The sequence below is a fragment of the Pristis pectinata genome, chromosome 1, assembly GCF_009764475.1.
Source record: "Pristis pectinata isolate sPriPec2 chromosome 1, sPriPec2.1.pri, whole genome shotgun sequence".
NCBI lineage: Eukaryota > Metazoa > Chordata > Chondrichthyes > Rhinopristiformes > Pristidae > Pristis > Pristis pectinata.
In genome coordinates this window covers 97,060,995-97,084,470 of record NC_067405.1, presented here as the reverse complement: position 1 = coordinate 97,084,470, position 23,476 = coordinate 97,060,995, and the positions used below count along the sequence as shown (strand labels likewise).

General features: G+C 39.8%; 1 protein-coding gene across 2 annotated transcripts in view; it reads right to left on the bottom strand.

Moving 5' to 3' along the window:
• The window catches only part of LOC127573061 (alpha-(1,6)-fucosyltransferase), a 592,121-nt gene that overhangs the window by 106,742 nt on the left and 461,903 nt on the right, over positions 1–23,476 (bottom strand). Inside the window, exons 6-9 of one of the 2 annotated variants that reach the window (XM_052020871.1) lie at positions 14,372–14,487; positions 12,160–12,325; positions 7,703–7,817; positions 4,760–4,828 (exon numbers count right to left, since the gene is read on the bottom strand). In XM_052020871.1, coding sequence (XP_051876831.1) covers positions 4,760–4,828; positions 7,703–7,817; positions 12,160–12,325; positions 14,372–14,487 — 466 coding nt within the window. The remainder of the gene's footprint in view (positions 1–4,759; positions 4,829–7,702; positions 7,818–12,159; positions 12,326–14,371; positions 14,488–23,476) is intronic. The other variant, XM_052020880.1, reaches the window with a different exon arrangement.

Genomic DNA, 23,476 nt, shown 5'->3' with positions numbered 1-23,476 from the left:
AATGTGATTAGATAAATGGTTATGTTGAAAAGCTAAGACAAGTCTGATGGATCTCTGCAAGAAAAGGCAGGGACGAGGCCAAAGAGGTGGCAACAGCAGCAGCAAGGCAGGTGCTGGAAAAGGAGAAATAAAAATGTTAGTCAGGCTTGAAATGCAGTGATTTTCCCAGTGGGGAAGAGAAAAGCTCATCAAATGCACAGAATGTCTCTGTGGTGATTCTTATCAAACAGTTATGAGAGCTGCAGGAACATCCCATGTTAGATGCCAGTGGAGTTGAGGATGAAGAGGCTATGCAAAGAGATGATGACAGCCATGTATTAATAAAACTGGAGCCCCATTGAAACACCGTGACATTTTGCTTTTCCATGCCTCCTATTCCAGTAATGAAGTGCAAAGAGTAGCAGCTTGTTTGGAAAGCCAGACTCATCAGCCTAAAGCTCCCACAGTCAAGCTCTCTTAAATTAACTTGGTTCAAAGGGGACAACACAGCTCACACCAAGTGGTACTCAAAGACTGTCTTAAAATTCTTCAAGCATCAACAGCCGCCGAGAGCAAGTATAAACAGCTCCAGCAAAGTTGCATAAAAAATCCTGCCAGAAACCTATTCAGTTTAACCCCACAGCATCTAGCTGATTGTTACACAGGTGTATCCTTACCAAATTGCATGAGGGGTCTTCTCCACTATTCAATAAATTCTCTGCACATTTTCTTTCACACAAGACAATGACAGAAATCTAGACTTGGATCCGATTTTGGCAGCTCACAATTGTCCATCTTAAATCATTCATCCAACCGTAATGTGACTGAAGTAATTTAACCACATCATGTCAAAATCTGCATATTCTGACAATTTTCCAGGTAATGATAGTTTTAGCAGATCAGCATAGAAAGCAGACTGGAGAAAATTCACAAACATGGCAATGTTCACAAGGATTTGGCAAGGAATCATATCCGAACCACAATATCTATTCATTTGCCTAATTGGGACAAGTCCATCGTATTAAAGACATCTGCCTGTAAGGGATGATTTCGAGCACTCCAGAATAAACTACGCCTTTCTCCTTTGCTAGAGAGGAGCTAACTAGGTGTTACTCGAAAATTAAACAATTGTTATGGATAAAGGTACAGATTTCTTGAATTCCAAAATAGGAGCTTTTTTGTGATAGGTTTTTTCTAAATGCAAGCTGATTATAAACTTTCAATGGCATTACCACAAGAAGTAACGTGATTAATATATTCAATACAAAATTTACAAATTTACTGCATGTTTTGCTAAAATTATAATAATGGGTGTAATAGTATATTTGCAGCCATTTTGTGGATAACAGTAAGTTTTGCCAAATTGTCTGCCAGCACCTAATATAAGTAGGGTAATAGTAATCTTGTATTCCCATTCCTCAAAGTATTTGTAGGTTAGAGAAAAGCATTTGGGTAATTTGTACCCTTCTTTCATCAGCTGGGACAGAAATTTTCAGTAATTACCATTGGCTTTTAATTTCGCATTTTACTCTTTCCATAGTGTGAACTTATGAATCCCTGTGGCCACCTAAAGAATACCTAACAACGTGCAAAAATTGATCAGAATGCACAAAATATACTATAACATCCACAACCATGAAGATCCTCTTTGGTAGATGGAGCATTAATTATTTTTCACTTCATCAGTTTTACATTAAATATTTGCATTTCCCCCATGTGGTTGACTGTAAAACTCAACACTTCAAACATCTCTTTAATTGTGATTTTTTACCAAAACATTCAGTTGAAGTAGATCTTCTTCCAAGAGAGCTTCAACCTTAGTTTGGTTAAAGTTAAGAAGTTTGAAAAAGCATTCAAATTTATCTCTTTACTGATTGTTACATGGGTCTCAATCTTGAGATTGCCTTTCCCTTTCTGAAACAAAAATGAAGTGACATACATGTCCACATGCATGGAACAGCTTCCCTTGCGACAGTTAACAGATTGTCAGTTAATTTTGTACTAATAGCACCAAAATGGAGCTGTTTAAAATTACTGTTCTTCATTTTTGCTTATTCTGACCCTCCAATAAGGCAGAAGCAACCATTTTCTTTATCCAATCCTTTCTACGATTTCCCGAGGGGAAATTTTCTGAGCTATCAGCAATGACTCACATACAGCTCAGTTTGGGATCACATTCCTCTGATAACTTGCCTTTACTTCTTAAAGGACAGCCATATCTGGTTTCTATAGGTGATAGGACTGACCTTAATTTTATTCTCATTGTTAAAATAACACATAAAACTCATAGGACTTCCAGGTCTTATGCTTCTCATTTTGGAAGAAAATTGATTAGCTCCCCAACACCTTCCTCTCAGTTCCTGTTCCTCACCTCGAGAGAACTGCCTGTCTTCTTCTCACTTTGTTGGGTGAGGCTGGTCCAGTCTGACTGTCCCTGACCACTCCCTGCTCTGATGCCTTGTCTGAGCATTAGTGGCACTACGAATCAGCAATGTACAAGTCTAACCTTCAAGACGCTGCTTCTTCTTTCACTGTTAATAAAATTAAGCATAGGATAAGTTCAAAACAACAAATGAGAATGCTCAATGAGAGTTAAACTTCAGCTTTACTTGCAATTAAATCTCAGTTAATTAATTCACAAAGTGCGAGTTTAAAAAATTGATGGAATAACATTTCTGTTCAATTCCCATTGATATATTCTACAAACACGTAATGTTATTAGAACCCTACCCTACAGTGTACAAAGTAATTCTACACTTTAAAAGGAATTCTAACAACATCTAATACTATAGTCATTAAACATTTGTGTGACCTCATTGGAAATAGTTCATAAATATTTAATAACACTCATTGTATACTTCAGAGTTACTCATATCTTTTACATCTCATCTGTAATATAACCTGCTCTGTTCAAAATTACGATATCAGCAACAATGCTCATAATGTTGAAGTATAATTCACGATTGGCGAGTATCAGCCTTGCATGGATTGGAGTTTAAGAATTTTTCTGATACTCACACATATGATAGCACTTTGCTGAAGTTTCATGATGCTTTACAGAAATTTATGCTTTTGTCGTCTGTTGATTGAAAGCATTCCACAAAAGGACTTTTTCAGATGGCTGAAACCTAGTTTTGATTACTGTATGGTTGAATATTGCACTATTTTACAGCAAAAAGTCAAATTCCTAAGCCTGATCTGCCATTCAATTTAGATCACAGCTGATCTGTACCTCAGCCTATTTATCCATCTTTGATTCATATATCTCTTGATAAGCTTAACAAGCAAAAATCTATTGACTTCAATCTCAAAAGTTTCTACTGAATTGATCAGTGACAGCAACTTGAATTTGGTCATGACTTCAATCTGGATTACACATTAAAGTTCACTTGTACAAATAGAAATATATTCCACAATGACAGGCTTCACTGAAACATGCTTTAGACTTTAATTGATTTTCCCAGTGCATCTTGAATGTTTCATCTGCGTAGCAGCATTCTGAGCACTGGAAAAATCCAACTTTTTTTTAAAGGACTGGAATTTTAACAAGAAATATTCTGCATTGTGATATAAGCAGAAGAAAAAGCAATCTTGCAATTACCACAGCTTCCATGAGCATAGGGCTGCCTCAAAGTACCTCACAGTCAATTAACTGCATTGAAAATGTTGCAATGTAGGGTAATATGGCAACCAATTTGTGTGCAGTATGCATGGCTCCTATAAACAGATGAGAAGGGCCCTTCTCATCAGATCCTCATGCTCAGTCAGAGCCTCAATGCCACAGCACACTGCCCTCAAAGGTGGCTGTGGTGGGGAAAAGGCCATCATCCATTTCCTTCTGGAGTGATGTGTTCCTCAGGGAGGACTGGAAGGGGATGCAGTGGTCTTTGTTGAGGTTCACCTCAAATAGATGTGTAACACAGACCTCCGCACTCTGCGGGTTGTTCCCAGGAATGCACACAGACACAAACGTTGACTGCTGCAGGAATTCTCTGGAAGATAATTTCTTCAGCCCAAAATTTGCTGATCTTCCAGCGTAAGGTACTGTCTACAATCAAACCATGAAGACTGCCACATCCTGAGTTGCATGACCAACTGCTGAGAGATGACGTTTGGTGCAGCCACCACAAATAACCTCTCAAAACTACTACTGATGAAATGTTTGGGAAATATTGCAAGCAAACACGCTAAGCATAGAGAATAATGATTCATGAGTGTATCATATACAATTGCAAATTTTATGGATAACGTACATTTTGGGGGAAAAAGTATGGCCTCATGAACAGATGCTCAGATAATCTGTTTTTAGTGGTGCTAGTCAAGGGATAAATTATGATAAAGATCATTGGGAGAACTTTTGGCTTTAGCCTGGTGCAATCTGTCACTTTCACCTCATTATACCGACGGGGAGTCAGTTTAACAGGTCAGCTGAACAATGCCATTCCTTCAGTACTGCTCTGAAGTCTCAGCCTTAATTTACATGCTTCAGTCTCTGGAGTGGGGCTAATTCAAAGCACCAATGAGCTAAGGCTGACAATTAGAGGCTCAGAATTTAATAGCAATGAAGAATGAGATCAGCGCAACATTTTCTGTTCAGTACCTGGAATGTCGGGGCTTTGTACCGGTGTATGAGAGTGAAGTTGTCTCCTGGTTTTAAATTATTAATCAGAACACATTGTGATAATTTCAAAAGCACCACGATGAATTTATTTTTGTAACGGATTTGTTTAACTGAACACGAAGAACTGTTTAAAAGAAAAGAAACGTCCTTAATGTTTACCTTATTGAAGTACTTCCAGCTTCTGGTCTCATTTCCACTCTTCACATGAACAGCTGAATGATGGGGATGCTGTTGGCATCAATATTTCAACCTCATTTAAAAGCAAACTTATACAAATCAGAAACCAGCAGTAGTGCTGCTCAACTTCATTACGTTGAGCAACTTTACAGATTCAGCAAAAATTCTTTGTGGCTTTTGTGGTGTGCAAAAGCTTTCCTTCCTGACCTTTAACTAATTATCCAACATACCACTGACATGTCAGTTCAACTGCTGAGGCTGGTCTGCTCCCCAGCTGAACATTTAACAAGGTAATAAAATACAACTCCAACATCATCATTACAATCCCCCAGCAAAATAGCTCCAGTCAAACTTCCAATAACCTTCAAGCACCACTGAAGCTGAATAATAGCAATGCCATTGCCGAATCTCTTTGAAATGGCATGAATTGTCCACCTTGCCCATCACCACACAATGACTTAACAACAACTGCTGAGATCAGTCTTCAAAGAGCGACAAGGTATTGGTTCGTCAAGGCACCTAAAGGGAACATGCCCACTGGATGACACATGACAGACCAGTATGTCACGCCGCTCACAATCAGAGATAAGAAACAAAATAAAGACAAGTAACTGACAAGAAGCAACAGGCCCAAATGCAAAACTTGGACAAAAGCGATGGAAATCAAGCTCCTACTGTCTTCAACTTGAATTGATCATTTTGTGAAAAAAAGATAGTGGATCTTTTTCTTCATTAGTGCTGTTGTGATATGTTGAGCCAGGACTTCATGGAGAGGACCAGACCTGAGGTGATGCAATTCACAACCTACACAAGTAGCTAACAAGCAATTTGGCCATACGAATCATCACATTCAAGAATTAAAGTTGCAGAAAATCATTTCCAAGACACTCATTAAAATCCCATGTAATGATATGGGCTGTGCAAGTTGTTCATCTGCAGTATCAGTAAACCAATGATCCCAATCATGAAAGATATTTTTCAGAAACTAGGTCTTGCTATTCCATGGCACTTAAAGTTATTACTGGATATCCACAAAGTGGAAACTGTTCAGATCGTTGCAACAGATTATTGTTGATTTGAAAACCGAGTGCTGATTCAGACACCAACAAAATCAGATGCTGCGAGAAAGCTCTCAGGTGGAAATATATAAGTAATAGGTTTGGATTTGATAAGGTGGAAGGTGGGAGACAGGGGTTTGGGGACTGGGAGGCATTCTGGTAACCGTGCATCAAAAAACAGGCTAGTACGATATCATATGCCACCTCACTGAGTTTGAACCTTACATTCTGGGGATGTTTCTCTATCAGAACAGATGCACAGATGATACACAAATTCTCACATAAATGAGCCAATATCTGGGGCAATTTACCAGGTACACATGTTCCACTAAGTGCAATTATTTTGTATCCAACTTCACTACCATTGTTCCTCTGCACTGCTTAAAAGCATTTTGAGAGAATTTTGTCATTGAAGAAGTAATTTTCTCAGAATGCCTAAGTCAGCCCTGAAACATGCTGGCACAGATTTTGCTGAGGAAGTGAGTCTAGAAATATCTGCTGTGCCTTTGGACATTAAGGATTTCATGTATTTTTTATGTGGCAAATTGCTAAAAAGGCCAATTGCTGCACAGAGAAGAAAGCAGGGACATTGACTGTGTATATCCTGAAATCATCTGATAAAAGGACTGAGAAATAAACAGAGGCAGGAACAAGGAAGGAATGGAGGTTCGAGAGAGTATGTTCAAAGTCCAGTGAGGGAAAGAAGCTGAAATATAGGGAGTAAAAGAAAGAATGGATCAAGGGAAAGACTAAAAAAAGGTTATTTGTTCTATATTTAAATATCCAACAATTAACAGCTGAAAGGATGTGATACAACACCATTAGTAATTATTCTTCTATGTACCAAAGAGGATCATCAGCACTAATTAACAGTTATCCTACTGTTTAAAACATAAATACACTTGCAATGTCAAGAGCTAACTTTCACTGGTACATTTAGTTTATAACTTCATGCCTTTTCATTCTAACACAGGGAAAGAAACGCTCAAAAGGAAATGTTGGAGCAGCAACTCGGACAGCAACATTTAGGTATTGGCAATTGACCTTGCATTTACCTATGGCCTGAAGTTGCTATAGTAATGACTCTCTAAGTAGTCGTCAGTGCCGTTAGCGTCTATATTGACAGCAAGATCTGTACCATTAGGTGTACAGACAAATGCACTGTGAAGTGCTTAGCTTCGGCAGTATGCTCTCCAGGGTGCTGAAAGTTAACAAGGTGATTCGATGAACAATAGAGTTGTCGTAACAATGAAACAGAAATCACTAATGACGTGTACTTTTATTTTGTGCACAACTCGGCTCAAAACACAAAACTGGGGAAAAGCAATGCCTTTGAAGAGAAGCACTGAGAGTCAGGATTGACAAATAGCTATTTATCAAATTGGCATTTCTATCTTTGCACCATTCTGTTATACTTTGCACTATTCTGTTAATTTGCGATCGTTGTTGTATTTATTGTTGTATTTATGATTACCTTGTGTACTGTTTCCTCTGTGAGCTTCATGCGAACAAGGGATTTCATTGCACCCTGGTGTATAGGACAATAAACTAATCTGTATATCTGTATCTGTATCAGTAGCACATCTCCTCCGCTCCATTGAGCCTACTTCATGAGTGATAGTGACAATAAAACAAATGGAAAGCACAATAACTATTTGAATGGCTTCAACAAGGTTCCTCTTAGTTTTAGAAAAAGAATAACAAAATTGAAGTAATCCTACTTTTGATTTTAACTTCAACTAAATATTGTACTCTTTTGGGATCTTCTTTTTGAGAAGGGGCTAGCTTTCTCAGCCCTGCAGTAGGCTGACATAAAAGGTAGCTCATGTTATGAATTCATGCTTATACTACTTCAGCTTAGCAATACCTGCAGATATGTTATTCTCCGCTGAACCAGTTCTGTCAGATCCTTGGCCTCTTTTTCTCTCCATTCACCAGCCCCATCTGTTTGACTGAGGTAGTATACATCTGTCATAATGGACCTAAAAATGAAAGGAAACACAAATTAGATTCAAAAGGCAGCCGAATTGCCACATCATGGTTCACAAACAACAGTCAAGGAAATAGTTATCACAAGATTAGAACAATGTCCTGCTTCTTTCGCTCTCACTTTCCCTGGGAGAAGGTTTGATTTAGTCAAGATGGAAGGAAATGGGGTATATGGCAGTTTGTTATAAACGGTACACCAAACTTATTTGGGTAATCCAAACCAAATGGAAAAAACTCCAGCATTTCTAAGTTCTGCCACACAATCATTTTCCCCTGTCATTTTATGCATCCAAGCAGAGAGTCAAGAAAGTGGAAACGTCTGAAGCTGGCATTGTCTTGAGGACCCACATCAACCTCCAAAGTTCATCAATCAGTCAAATTCACTTCATGGTACTTTACCAAGATCAGCAAGATTCTTGCTCCAACTTGGCCCATCACTGATTGAGCTGACCTTGCCTAGGCCGCTAATAGAACATCTGGATTACAGAGCTAAAGTGCAACAAAATATAACAATGATTTCTGTCCTTTATTAGCAGTCATAGCTCACAAGGATATGGCAAGGCTTGGTTCTTACCCCCTATGATCCTCCCCATAGCAGGTACAGAGAAAGTGGCCATGTTGCAATTCAAAGCTATCACCTTATTTATCATTTAAATGCTGAAACATTGAAGCATGCTGTTGTGCAGAGGGACTTGGGAGTGCTTGTGCATGAATTGAAGAAGATTGGTTTGCAGGTGCAACAGGTTATCAAGAAGGCAGATGGAATGTTGGCCTTCATTGCTAGAGGGATTGAATTTAACAGCAGGGAGGTTATGCTGCAACTGTACAGGGTACTGGTGAGGCCACACCTGGAGTACTGCATGCAGATCTGGTCTCCTTACTTGAGGAAAGTTATATTGTCTTTGGAGGCGATGCAGAGGAGGTTCACCAGGTTGATTCCAGAGATGAGGGGGTTAGCCGATGAGAGATTGAGTCACCTGGGACTATACTCACTGGAATTCAGAAGAATGAGAGGGGATCTTGTAGAAACATATAAAATTATGAAAGGGATAGATAAGATCGAGGCATGAAAGTTGTTTCCACTGGTAGGTGAGTCTAGAACTAGGGGATATGGCCTCAAGATTCGAGGGAATAGATTTAGGATGGAGATCAGGAGAAACCGCTTCTCCCAGAGAATAGTGAATCTGTGGAATTCTCTGCCCAGGGAAGCAGTAGAGGCTACCTCATTAAATATATTGAAGACAAAGTTAGATAGATTTTTCCATAGTAGGGGAATTAAGGGTTATGGGGACAAGGCAGGTAGGTGGAGTTATGACTAGATCAGCCATGATCTTATTGAATGGCGGAGCAGGCTCGATGGGCCAGATGGCCTACTCTTGCTCCTATTTCTTATGTTCTTATGTCCACCCACTGTGGAACTGCACCCACCCCAGCACAATGACTCCAGGGCAAAAGGAGAGAAAAAAACTCATTTGTGCAGCCAACTGGAAGCATTTGAGGTTGTCACTGAAGGTTAAGCTGACAAACTGCAGCATACTGAGCACCAATGCTAACAACAAACGTGACATGGGATCAACCTTACGTGCAGATTGAACAGTTGCATAATCTCCTTGGCCTTCGGGAGGATTGGTAACAGCAAGTAAAATCTCTGAATGCCCTCTTGCATACAATGTTTTTATATTAATCAGATTAAATAATGGTTGACATGTTAAGTGATTCCATTTAATTTCACCTCACTCTCAATTTCATTTTCCACCCTATGATGCATATGTTTAAATCCTATCCCCAATAACCTGTAATATGTCAAATGGCACTGAAGAATGCTGTCGGAGATATCAGAAATTAGCCCTGATTATATTGCCTATCAATTCTCCAATGAAGGATTAATACCAATTAGGACCTAACCATCTAACTCTGCGTTATGTAGCTCATTTCATTCCCACTTTGATGCCCTGAAAATAAAGATGCCATGAAATGCTAATCAAGTAAAGATACAAAGAGCACCACTGCACACGGCAGGTGGACAGTTCAAGATGAACAGCTTGATTACAGGGGACAACCAATCGAATGACATCTTTCAACATTCCTTGCCTTTGGACAAGCTGCTTCACTTCAATTATCACCTTGTGCATGACTGAACATTACTGCTGTGGAGCTATGGCTTGACAAGAGACTCACACTCCCTTGGATGCGTTCGAGTGTTTTTCCTAAGTGCAGACGCAGATGTCGGAGATGGAAGCTTGAAGCAGTGCTGCTGTGTCACAGCAGGTCACAGGCAGCAAGATAAAGCAGTGAACATTTCAATTGATAGCAACCAGATTTAAGATGGTACTTCAATTAATTCTTTGGCTTTCCATGATGAGAAGTGTTTACTTTGACAACTTCCTGCATGGTTGTGGCACTCAAAACCCTGTTAATAGCTGTGGGAAAGTCCGAAACATTTTAAGTATTCTTGAAACTGAAGGAAATTTAGAGTTGAATAAAGAAAGCAGTCATCAGATTGGATCAATGGGAATGGAAGCTTATAAATCCAGTTGATGCAAACTACTGATGACTGGAAACACCCAGACTATGGAAAGTAGAACTCAAAACAATAGCATCTCACAGCTGTTTATAGACAATGGATTTAGCCTCATTTGAGCATCAGTAGTGTACAAGTTAATTTATCCTATGTAAGTAGAATAATTAACGTTAGGTGATCTCAGTGGGTGTCTCTAAGAAAGGTATTTGTTTTATGTTGAAGAGGAATTAAAACATAGCCTGGTCTCCTGCTCCTCAATCACTGGCCTGTATGTCTGCTGTGTTCAAATGAAAGAGGGTACAGCTGTGTACCCTTCTGACCTTAACTGTCAAGTTTCCTGTACTATATTAGGCTAGGTGTATGGAAGAGTTGTTTTGTAAAATGTCAACGCCTTCAGGAGAGAAAAGGGAAAGAGAGCCAATGTAGTAAAATAATCAAGTCTTTACAAACATGCACACTGTTCACCAGCTTCAATTTACAAAAGTGAATTTCTTCATTAGAAAACAATATTATTCCACCTTTAGCAACTTGTATCCCTACAAAATATTAATGACAAGGCAGCATCCACATGCATGGAAAATATTCCTGAATCGGAATTGTTCTTTGATTGAGCTGAAGTAGATAGCAAGTGCCCCAATTGGAGCTGAGTCAAGCAGGTTAAATGACAGTGAGCAAAAATAAAAGATCCAAGGGCAAGGATATAATGGATAGGGTGAAGGGAATATCTCCAAGAAGATGAGGTCAGGGTTGCCATGGTGATATGCTGAAGAAGTTGATGAAGAGGGCAGTTAAAGAGAGAAGACAAAGGAATATGTAAAAGCTGTGAAAGGAAGGTCAATAGCCATCAGTGTTTATGCAAGTGTACTTTTCCCAAACTAACTTCAGCATTAATCTGCAATAATACACCAAACTCACTCAAAGAGAATTTCACAGTGGAGCTGACGAACATGGCAACATCACTTATCAGGATCCAATACCTTATTAGGTTAACGTGCAAGGAATTTTCCATTTTCTATGATACATTTTGATACCTGTGCCTGAAATTAAAGTGCTCAGCAGAGACACTAAGTGTGTATTAACAAAATATTGTCACATAGAAGTGTCAGCACAAAGCAAAGCCCTGGCTGACAAATTAAGTTACATCATACGAGTAATCTACTTACTCTTCCAGACTACCAAGGCAATACTCCCAGAGTTTACAATTATATCAATTATCAGAACCTGTATTGGGCAGACATACTAACCCACATTTAAACCTGGGACTTAGGGTCTGCTGGTGGTGAATTACAAAACAGTGATCAAACCAAGGCCCCACAGCACGTCAGAAACTTCAACAACAAAGACTGAAAAGATTCACAGAAGATAGACTGGATTGCCAACTAAAATCCATCCAGCGAGCTTTTGCCTTTTGAAGCAGGTGAAACAAAAGGCTTTTTTGCTTAATAAATGTTTGCTATCTATTTGCTTTATGACAAAGTTTTCCAGTTGCTGTTTGAAGAATTTTAAGTCTGAGATGGGCCCTCAAACATGCAGTAATGATGATTCAGGGCTCTGAGGTGTGCTGCTATTAAACAATGGACTGCAAAGGAATCTCAATACTTCCGAAATTTGCAGTGAATTTTTACAATTATGTTCGTGTAACTGGCTGAAATTGTACAATGCACTCTGAAATTGGCAATTTTCTAATGTAACATCTTATCAGGATGGATGAACGCAGTTTTTCACGGGCTTAATGGGGCCTTTAGTGGCCTTAGGTCAGCTGCCTGCATAACACAAACAAAAGCTTACACCAGTTAGGGGTGTGAGGTCCTTACCTCTGCTGGTCACCTAGGTTCTCAAGTAATGCATCCGCCTGCCTTTGTGCTTCTTCACCCTCCAGTTTTTTCACTTTCTTGACTTCATTTTGCACAAAGAACCAGAGTTCCTTCACTCCATTTTCAATCTTACGCCGCAGCTCCTCGTGTTCCTTCCCAGGACCTGCTACATGAGTAACACAAAGGACGCTCCGGGTGAAAAATCCAAATCAATTTATTTCATTACCACATATGCTCTTTAAATAAAAAGGTCTGACCTGAGGTACATGAGGAGCTGCAATTTTTAAAAATATTTAACCAGTTGGTGATCCAGTCACCTTCAATTAAATCAAATAATGCTTATTATTGGTATATTGTCAATGGTGCCCAAGAAATATTCAAAGAAATTCCAGATTAAAAGCATTTGATATTTGAACCGTACAGAAGAATCACTTTTAAGGTTGCTTAATCTTGGGAAATGCTGGGAACCTTCTGAAATCTGTCTTCATTTTCAGAGCCACACGTGGGTCCGAGGTTGTGTTCGAATTCATTCAGAAGACATTGAGACAAACTGGGAGCATGAAGTGATTAACAATACTGGAAGTTAGTGGAGGGTGCTGGGAGTTGAAGATGGAGGTAATTACTCCTCCAAATGCCAAACAATGTCTACATCCAAGTAACTCCTGCTTAATAACATCTGCTAGACCCAATCTAAAATGCTTTTTCTGAGTCAGCCACTTGCCAAAATAAAGCAAAGTGGCTCCAAAGTGTAGGGTGTCATACTTGGTTAGTCTGACCCATTCATAAGCGAGCTCTTTTGAGCAAAGGGAACACCCGAAATGGTAGAATCACAATGGGGCTCTCTGTCAATGAGTAAGCAAGCAGGAGGTTGTCAGGGGACTTTTGATTACTACATGGATTGCAGAGAAGGCAAAATGTATTGTTATACTTATTGTTTGTAGTTCAAAACTCTGCTCCTAATTTGAGAACATAGTTCACCCTGTTACAAATACTGTCTCACTGGGAAAAGTGCATTAAGGCTTTCGCTAGGTTCCATGGAAGTGAGGGAACACCAATATCTCGACTGCACCAGGCAGTAATACAAAGGTGTATGGCATTTGGACCAAGTGTGGTATATTATACAATGCAACCATCCTCTTCATGTGGTGGAGCATACCTTGAAAGTGTGGGTTGGATACTTAAAATGGAAACAAGTGCAGCTCAGCACAGAGACATGCCTTTAAGTTGCAGCCTGGGTGGACCAATAAACTTATGTGCAATTTTACAGAATGCCCTTCTTCCTCTCACACTGAATGTTTAAGCTGCAATCCGTTTTATAGATGCTACAGACGATTAGATACTGACCTTAAGTAAATATTCTCTTAAGCAACATCATCAAAGGATGTGCAGTAGGAAACCTTCCTTTTGTCACCTGTTCAGACCCCAAGAATTCCTCAGCTGAGAAAGGTTTTCCCCTTAATCTTTTATGAATTACATTAAATCTATGGTTCCCAGTTTTGAACCTGTCTTGTAAGGGAAGTAGGTCCTCTCTCTTCACACTCTTGAGGTTTCTCATCATCTCATACACAACTGAATCTCCTATCAACCTGCTCTGTTGCATAGAAAATAACCACAACCCAGCCCAGTCTTCCTTCACTGCAATAACTTACCACCTTTGGCAACTATCCTTGTGAATCTGCCCTGCAACCTCTCTATTATATCCTTCCTGTAATACAGTGAGCAGGATTGGACATGGCTCTCTCAATGTGTTTCACAGTTCAAATATAACCTCCTTGTTTTTGCCTTAGCCAGTAGACCAACCTTTATAGACAGCTGATCAATCTGTCCTGGAGGATCTGTAAATATGCACTTCAATGTCCCTATTCTCCGATTTCTACCATTTATTTGGCATTTCCTTGTCTTGTCTGCCCCCCCAAAATATATTAGCTTCAACTTCTCTGGATTAAATTCCATATGCCATTTTCCTGTTCACGTAACTAGTTTATTGAATCAGCTTTCCTCCTGATATTATCTTGGTTATCATTGCAACTGCACATTATTTAATAATGGGAGATTATTTAGCAATTTCAATTGCTGCAAAGGGAAACCAGCAGTTAACAAAGAGCACTACGTGCACTGTGAAAGGAAGGAAGGAAATATACTCTTGAAGATTCCCCTAAGGCAAAGGATTCCCGACAATGGACTCAATCAGTGGAACGGGGTAATCACCTACCTTTGCCTGCATGCTTTTTATAGCTTTCAATCTGCTCTTTGGCCTTTAACAGTTGTTCTTCTAATGCACGCACTCTTCCAGCAGCTGGTACCTGGTCAATGGGACCTTCAGGAATCCTGAATGGAGAAAGATTGAGTCAATAAACTTTGCAGTCTCTGTACATTTGCATATTGGAATTCCACGTAACACACATGGGATATTATTAAACCAATGGAATCTGAGTAAATTACTTGGTTGAACAGCTTCTGGGCAGAAACATTGGTATGAAATGCTAACTTTCCAATTTGAGGAAAATAATCAAGTGCTGCCTGTAGGGAGAGGAAGAAATGTTGGGAGTTATCTGCTCAGGAGTCAGAGTCTGTCAGCGAGCTTCAGCTTTTTGAATTTTACCCCTGAAACCACTCTTGTAGAAATCGTCTTGTGAACTCAGTCACTTGTGAAAAGTGTTTGGTTCATTTTTGATACCTGTCCTGGGAAGAAAAAAAATGAGTTGGAATTTACAATCAGTACAGTGAAGAACCAGCCCTCATAGAAATTCTGACAGCAATTTCTGGAGCACGCATATCTACAGTTAAATGCAGAAATCCAGAAGTTGTTATTGATATTATCTGCTTCACCACAGTGTGTGTTGTTGCTGTCTCCTCCTGGGTAATCAGAATTCAGTGAATTCTTTTCATTTATTGAGGAACTATTCTCACCATTAAAAACTCTTAACATGCTAATCTTTGTTGAATGAGTTGCAAGTGATGAATTTAATTGTATAATTAGCCATATTTACTGCTTACAATCTCTCACTCTAAAATTACATATTTTTCAGTGTGTTGGGTTTCAAATAATCATTTCAAAATTCCATGGATTTTAATGCTAAGAAAGGGATTTTATGATATTTATGATATAGAATACGTTATGCTTGTGATATTTCAGCTCCTACTTTAATTGGAAATGCTTAAGAGGCTGGTTAAAAAGAAGAACTCCTTACTACTTGTTTGTTGCCTTGTAAAGATTCTACAGTGTGACTGGGTGTTCAGCCTCCTCGAGGATGTCACAGCTGCTGGACACCATACATCACAGCTCGGTATGGCAACTGCTCTGCCCAAGACTGCAAGAAATTGCAGAGAGCTGTGAACGCTGCCCCAATCCATCATGTAAACCAGCTTCCCCTCCACTGACTCTGTTCACATTCCCTGCTGCCTCAGGAAAGCAACCAACATAATCAAGGACCCCGCCCACCCCAGTCATTCTCTCTTCTCCCCTCTCCCATCAGGCAGAAGATACAAAAGCTTGAGAGCACGTACCACCAGGCTCAAGGACAACTTCTATCCCACCGCTATCAGACTCTTGAACAGACCTCTCTTAAGCAAAAAGATGAACTCTTGAACTCTGATCTCCCAATCTACTTTGTCGTGGCCCTTGCACTGTAGTTGTCCACCTGCGCTGCACCTTCTCTGCAACTGCAACACTATATTCTGCATTCTGTTTTTCTTATTACTACCTCGATGTAATTATGTATGGTATGATCTGTCTGGATGGCACGCAAACAAAAGCTTTTCACTGTATCCTGGTACATGTGACAATAATAAACCAATAAACCAAGAGCTTTCCGCACAGCTGACACAAGACATTGACCAAAGCTGTGAATGGGGAAATCCCTGCTGCACTGAGACCATTAATTTTTTAGCAAGTTGAAGCTGACTTTCTGTTTTCCTGTTTTGCAACAACTCAACACTATACAGTCCCTTAATGGATTTTCACACCCAAAAAAGCTATAAAGTAATACACAGTCACTTAATGTCCACTTAAAATGGTTTTATGAATTCCAGAACTAAGAAAGCATCACCTCAAAAGCTACAAATGGAATACCACAGTTAAAAAAGGTTCTTTATAAATGGTTGAAGGAAAAAATGCCAACAAGCTTGGCAACAAGATTGCAACAACAATACCAAAAAGGCATGTTCCTGTGATGTATTGGGCAGAGTCCACTACTCTCTGCAGCTTCTTGTGTTCCTGTGCATTTGAACTGCCGTACCAGACCATGATGCAACCAGTCAGGACACTTTCAATAGTATATCTATAGAACTTTGTTAGTGTTCGGTGACAAGCCGAACCTCCTTAATCTCCCAAGAAAGTAAAGACGCTAGCATGCTTTCCTTGTAATTTCAAGAATTGCATAGATGCAATCACAAGGAACCATCCTGAGCTCAATCTGGTAAGATTACAATCTAGTGGTGAAATAGGGATCATTTTGGACTCATGTTCAGCTTGATTGGACACTGCCCAACCTACATATAAAACTCTTACAGCTAGAATATACAAAAGGTTGTAATCTTACTGGCATGTATTTGAACCTTGCGTCTCGAAGTGAACAGCCAGAATCTAGAGCACTGCACCAGCCAGCTCTTCTTACTGTCGTTAAAGCTATGGCACAAAACTCTTATTTTCCTTGTGTTGTTGTGAGGCCCAGGGTTGATTATTGAGGGGGTTTGCACAATCATTGTAAAGGTACTGCTTGACTTATGATTACGCACAATAATCCATGATAATGGATCATGCAAAAATTATAAAAGTAAAACAACAAATGTTTCCACTTAATAGCAACACAAACTTTTTCAGAGCAAAACATATTTTATCCTATTCTAAACAAATCTAAAAAATGTCTGATTATCTAACAAAGTAATTCAGATGAAGTCTTATCAAAAATAAAATAAAAATGTGCTTTGAAACGCAAATGCAAGAATTACTATATGCATTACACAGAACAAACATTGTAATAAACTATGTTACTTCATGACCCCATTATCTGTCTACTTCCTGTGTTGATTTGATGTTATGATAATGTGCGAATGAACGATCTCCCACAATATTTAGGCTCATCCATTTATCTCATTCGAGCTGTACCTTTCACCGCTGCCATTAAACTGCAATAAAAACTGCACTTACTGCATTAAACTGCACTTACATAATAAAACATGAAGTGAGAAAAAAAAGGCTGCTTTTAAGTCACTTGTAAAGCTCAAGCAGACAACATTTTAAAAAAAGACAATCAGTAAAAGGCAATTTCAGGATTCTATGCTCTCAGAGCGATGAGTTGAAATATTTTTCAAGGTAGAGCTAAAGGAATCAAAAGCAAAATTCTTTCAAGAATTCAGTTCAATGTGTTCTGGAAACTGTCGGCTTCCATGAAAGGAAAAGCTGAATGAAGCAGAATCCCTTTAATGTATTCATCTTTATAGCCCTGGACATGTTTTCAATTATAAAGCCTTGCACATCCAATCAATCTTTGGTGAAAAGTTATTCTCTGACAATCAAAATACATGTGCAACATCAAACCTTCGACATCCACCTTTCAACCATTGACGGCTGTTTCCCCACATACCTTTATGCATCAATAGAAGTAATTAATCAACCGGACATCACTGCGTTGGTTACTACAATGTTCCACACATTCATAATCCAAGTAAACAAGAACAATCTCCATCTCCAGATGGGCTCAAGGTTTGCCAATATTCCTTGATAGTTGAACAATCTGAATGAAACAACATTGGAGAAAGGAGAGCAGCTTGAAGACAGACAGGAAGATGGCAATTGACTAAAGTGCAATTGCCACTGAGTGTGGGGAGAGAGATGGAGGGAGGGCGGAGAGGACAGAGGGAGGGGTAGGACAACAGGAGAGGACAGGGGAGGGGGAGAGCATGGGGAGAGGGGGGCATAGGACGGGGGAGGGGGAGAGGACAGAGGGAAGGGGAAGGGTGAGAGGATAGGGGAAAGCATAGAGGGAGAGAGGGGGAAAGGATAAGTAGGAGTGAGGGGGAAAGGATAGAGGGAGGGAGGGAGGGAGAGAGAGGAAGAGAGAGGGAGGGGGAGAATTTGGCCCTAACCTGCTATGTACATACTGACAGTCATTTCTGGGACAGTAAGTTGCATAGCCTTTCAATGACCTTCTCAAGGACAGAGAAATATCTAACTATTTGAATCTAGCTTATATGGAGCAGCAGGACCCAATCCTGATGTAATGCTGACTGCACAGGTTTCACAAGGATCATCAAGCTCAGCAGCATACTCTCAATGTGCCTCCTGCAAGGCAGGGAACTGGGTAATACAATGATAAAAATGTCCTGCTGTTAAATTTGGCAGAAACTCTGCGTCACGGGGCTCTCTGGGTTCCCCAACCCTCTGCACTGCACTCCCAGCAGCCTCCCAACGAACATCAGGGCCATTGTTTCTGTTAATGAATTTCGCACTTCAGCAACACAAAGACAGATGAGAGAACTGAAGCTTTAAACGTGGAGTGACAAAATGTGAAGTATTGCTCAAGGGAGGAGAAAATAAATAACAGGCAAAGAGAAGGAAGACAAATATATTTGCAGTTTACAGGTGCCATCTTTCAAAATGAGCATTGCTGGGTGTGTGGTGAGTGGTGTTGTTGGAGAGTTGCTGGCATGTGAAGGAGGATAGATTATAGGGAAATAAATTGAGGGATGGGACTGATGAAATAACCCTGAAAACTGGCATAGACTTGATGAGCTGAAGTCTTTACTGTTAATATCATTTCTATGCATGCAAGCGACATGTCTATTGTTCATGTATTCAATATTACTCATGTTTTCCAATAACATAGAAGGAAGTCATTCAGCCCATCAAGTCTATGCTGGCTCTCAGAGCAATTGCATCAATACTATCCCTCAATTTATCTCCCTGTAACCCACTTTCTTGCACGTGTCCATCAACTCTCCACCCTCCCCCACCAGTTCTCTTGCCACCCACCTGCAGCAGGGGCAATTTACAGCGGCCAACTAACCCAGCAGCACATCTTTGGGATGTGGGAGGAAACCAGAGCACCCAAGGAAAACCCAGGTGGTAACTTGCAAACTTTATACAGAGGGCACCCGAGTCAGAATTGAATCCCGGTCTCCGGATCTGTGTGGCAGCAACACTACCTGCTGCGCCATTGTGCCACCCTGATGTGCTAAGCCATCAATATATGTAGAATTTCTGATTCCTTGAAGTGAGCCCAGGTTGTCAGTCTTGCACTTAGCAAGTCCTCCAAAATATCAGTCATAATCAAGCTAATAGGATTGGTTAATTAAAGGGAAATTGACCAGATCAGGCCAAAGATTTCCACGCATCATTGGAATCTGTACACACTTCCAGCCTTATTAAATCAGCACTACGTCTTATTAAACAGGGGTGTTCAAGCACAGTTGTGAAGCAAGCTGTCAGCAAGTGCTCACATTTTAATGTGCTATGACCCATCATGCTGACTCAATTCCTTTTTGTTAAAACTTTCATCCCTTGGAAGTATGGGAACTAATAAAAGAATGAGGCAATGAAAAGCAGAAAATTTGTTGGGAAATGTTACTCTGAGTTATCGTGTGTATAATCAACTCATGCAAGACCCACATAAACAGCAGCTGAGTCAGAACTGAACCCTGGTTGATGGAGCTATGCGGCAGCAGCACTCTCTGCTGATTCACTGTGGCACAGTCTACTCCCCTGTAGCTTTTGATGGCAACAAATCTATTCCTCATCATCAATGTTAATTTTCATCCCACTGCTAAGATTATGAGTGTGTGTGAATTAAGGAAAACCATTCAGAAGGCAGACTCCATATTTTGTTTTCATGAAACCATACATAACGTTTTGTTGCATAACAAAACCATCCGGCTCACCAAGTCGACACTTGGCTCTCAGAGCCCCCATTCTCCATCTATTTCATTTGCTTTCAACCCTAGTTCGCCCGTATCCCACCTACTTACTGTAGTTCAGGGATAACTTACAGCATCCAGTTACCCTCTCAAGCAGCAGGTCTTTGGAATGTGAGAGGAGGCTGAAGCATACAGGAGAAACCCACTCAATCCCTTTTTTGTGGCTGTGCTCACTAAAGTACAAAGATCTACTGGTGCACCATTTTATTATCAATAAAAATTAAGCACATTAAATAACATACAATATATATTTCTGTACAGACATTTAATGCAGGGCTATAAATTCTGATTCCTGCTGGTTTTACTTGATCAGAATTTCTACCTGGGTATCAGATGTCCACAGAATTAATTTTTAACCATTTAATTATATGAAGCTCCAATTAGATTAAGAAAGAAAAACAGTTGAAAAAATACAGCAACAAATAAGGAGACAAAACTTCCTCAACCTCCGATTCTAACACTTTTTCAACTTAAATGACAACATTTTCTTTAAAAAAATCCATTAAAAAGTGAACATAGAGCATTGATAAAACTGAATAGTTCAACTAAATCTACTGCTGGTCTCTTGATCAAAGGGCCCGTTTCATCTTTTTAATGTAAAACAATAGATTAAAGTTCATGCAAATAATCAGTTATGAAAGTTGTGTCGTAAATGCCCACAGACCATATAAATAATCCATTAAAGTATGACTCATTAGACACATTCATGAGTTAAACACTGGATGGCTTTCACTCATTTGGAACTGGTTCACTTAATCCTGAAACGAAGTACTGTGGTCTGAACAGTCATTAAAGCTTATCCATTTCCAAACTTTAAATGAGCTCCAAGCCATTAAATGATAACTAATCTCATACCAGGGCACTCTTGCTTGTAACTCTATCAGACTTCTAATCAAATTTTATTAATCCAAGAGGAAACCTTACTCTCAAAGCGCAATTTCTGGACTTGGCTTACAAATGCTGATTTCAAGCAGTGTGTGCCAGCACACTGGCACCTCTCAACTTCAGAAGACCATAGTTCAAATCCATTCTGGGGAATGAAAAATAAACCTGCAGCTCAGACCTTGCGACCACTTCGTGGAAACAGACACCCCCTTGTACCAAGTCAGGCCATGAGACTGTAAGCCAAACTTGATACCACACAAGTAAAGATCTTCAAGAAGCACTGAAACTAAAAGGTAAATAACAAGTCCAAATGGATCAGTTCCCCTCTGATTCTTCTCGTGTGAACCTGCATGGTATTAACAGCTTACTTTAAGGCACATAACTGTCAAGTCTGAGCATCTGCCCTTTTAATGTGTTTACATTCACACTTCTAGTACTGGTTAGTGGTCAGCAACAGGGAGACAGTAAAATCTTACACATCCTTACCAAGGTTAAGTATATGGCACTGATCACTGCACCAGCAGATACCAATTAATCAACATCAACCACAGATCAAACCTGACTACCTGATCTATTTCTGTTGATAACTTGCTGGGTTACTGGATAATTGAACACCAAGAAATGTATGCATGCAGCCCCTCTAAACCAGCACACATGGGCCCTGGTTTTGTTCAACCTTGCCTGCATGGGACTGCTGGCACTTCTCAACCACACAGATGCCACAGCCAAGAAAGTTCACCAGCGCCTCTACTTCCTCAGAAGGCTAAAGAAATTTGGCATGTTCCCCTTGACACTCACCAACTTTTATTGATGTACTACAGAAAGCATCCTGTCTGGATGCATCATGCTTGGTATGGCAACTGCTCTGCCTGGGACTGCAAGAAACTGCAGAGTTGTGGGCACAGCTCAGCACATCACAGATAACAGTCACCCCTCCATGGATTTTGTCTATACCTCACAGCCTCAGTAAAGCAGCCACCATATTCAAAGACCCCAAGCATTCTCTCATCTCCCCTCACCTACCAGGTAGAAGATACAAACGCCTGAAAGTACATACCACCAGGCTCAAGAACAGCTTCTATTCTGCTGTTATAAAGACTACTGAACAGTCCCCTATTATGATAAGATGGACTCTTGACCTCACAGTCCACCTTGTTATGACCTTGTACCTTATTGTCTACCTGCATTGGACTTTCTCTGTAGCTGTGACACTTTACTCTGCATCTGTATTGTTTTACCCTGTACTACCTCAATGCACTGTGTAATGAATTGATCTGTATGAATGGAAAGCAAGACAAGTTTTTCACTGTACCTTGGTACAAGTGACAATAAACAACCAATTCCAATATTAGACCAGTGAGTTATTGAGGATGGGTCAGGTACAGGAATTTCTACAATGCTTTCCAACTTAAACTGCTTCAATTTTTAAAAAAATGTTCCATAAACCCTTAAGCTAACAGCTACAAGCAAATTCTGCACTTTTTTTTCATTTATTTAGCAAAAGAACACTAAAGCAAGACCCAAACCCAAATGGATTTGAAAAAATTGCTGAATCAGAACAAAATTATGCACGAGTTCAAACGTTATACATGAAATTTTTATGAAGGGACTATAAAGTATTTGCCAGATCCTGGTATTGTGTCTCACCTCAAATTTGATTGTTAAAAAGTTTGCTGTATGAATGCACAAAGAGTTACAGGGTCTCCATTTTGCACCAGCCATACTGGCCATCTCATTAGCAATAACCAAGCACTGAAAGCAGTTATAGCAGTCCTCTCAGACTTCACCTTGATCTCTTCAGGCAGCTGGAGTTGCATTTAAAATGACAAAAAAAGGTAAAATCATAAATCACGGATCACACAGGCATGGCCTTTCCCTCACTCCCTCTCTACCTGCTTTCCAAGTTTGCAGATGACACAAAGATACAATGCAAGCAGTGCAAACGAAAGCATTAAATTACAGAAAGATATCAACAGATTGAAATACATTTACCATTGTTTGTTCAAAGTAGACAAATGTGCAATGATCCACTTTAGACTTATAAAGGAGAGGACAGTGTACTTCATGAACAATGAAAAGCTAGGAATATGAGAAGTCCAAAGGGTCATGGGGTTTCATGTACATGGATTATTCAAGTGTCATGCACATGTGCTCAAAATAATCTTAACTGCTAATGGAATGCTGGCCTTCAGAAGTCAAGAACTGGTGCACAAATGCTCAGAAATTAGGTGATGGTTGTACAAAGTATTGGTTGTATGTATTAAGTATCAAAAGCAGTACTGGGTACCACATTTTTGCCAGGATATTTTGCTTTGTAGGCAGAATAACACCTGGAATAACCAGAATAACACCTGAACCAAGTGTTAAATTACAGGGAGACACCACACAAACGAAGGTTGTCTTCTTTGGAATTAAGAGGATCAAGGAAGATATTTGATTGCAATTTTGAAGATACTGAGGAGAAATGACAGAGACTATGACTGCTGGTTGAGGAATCTAGAACAAGGAGGCAAAGTCT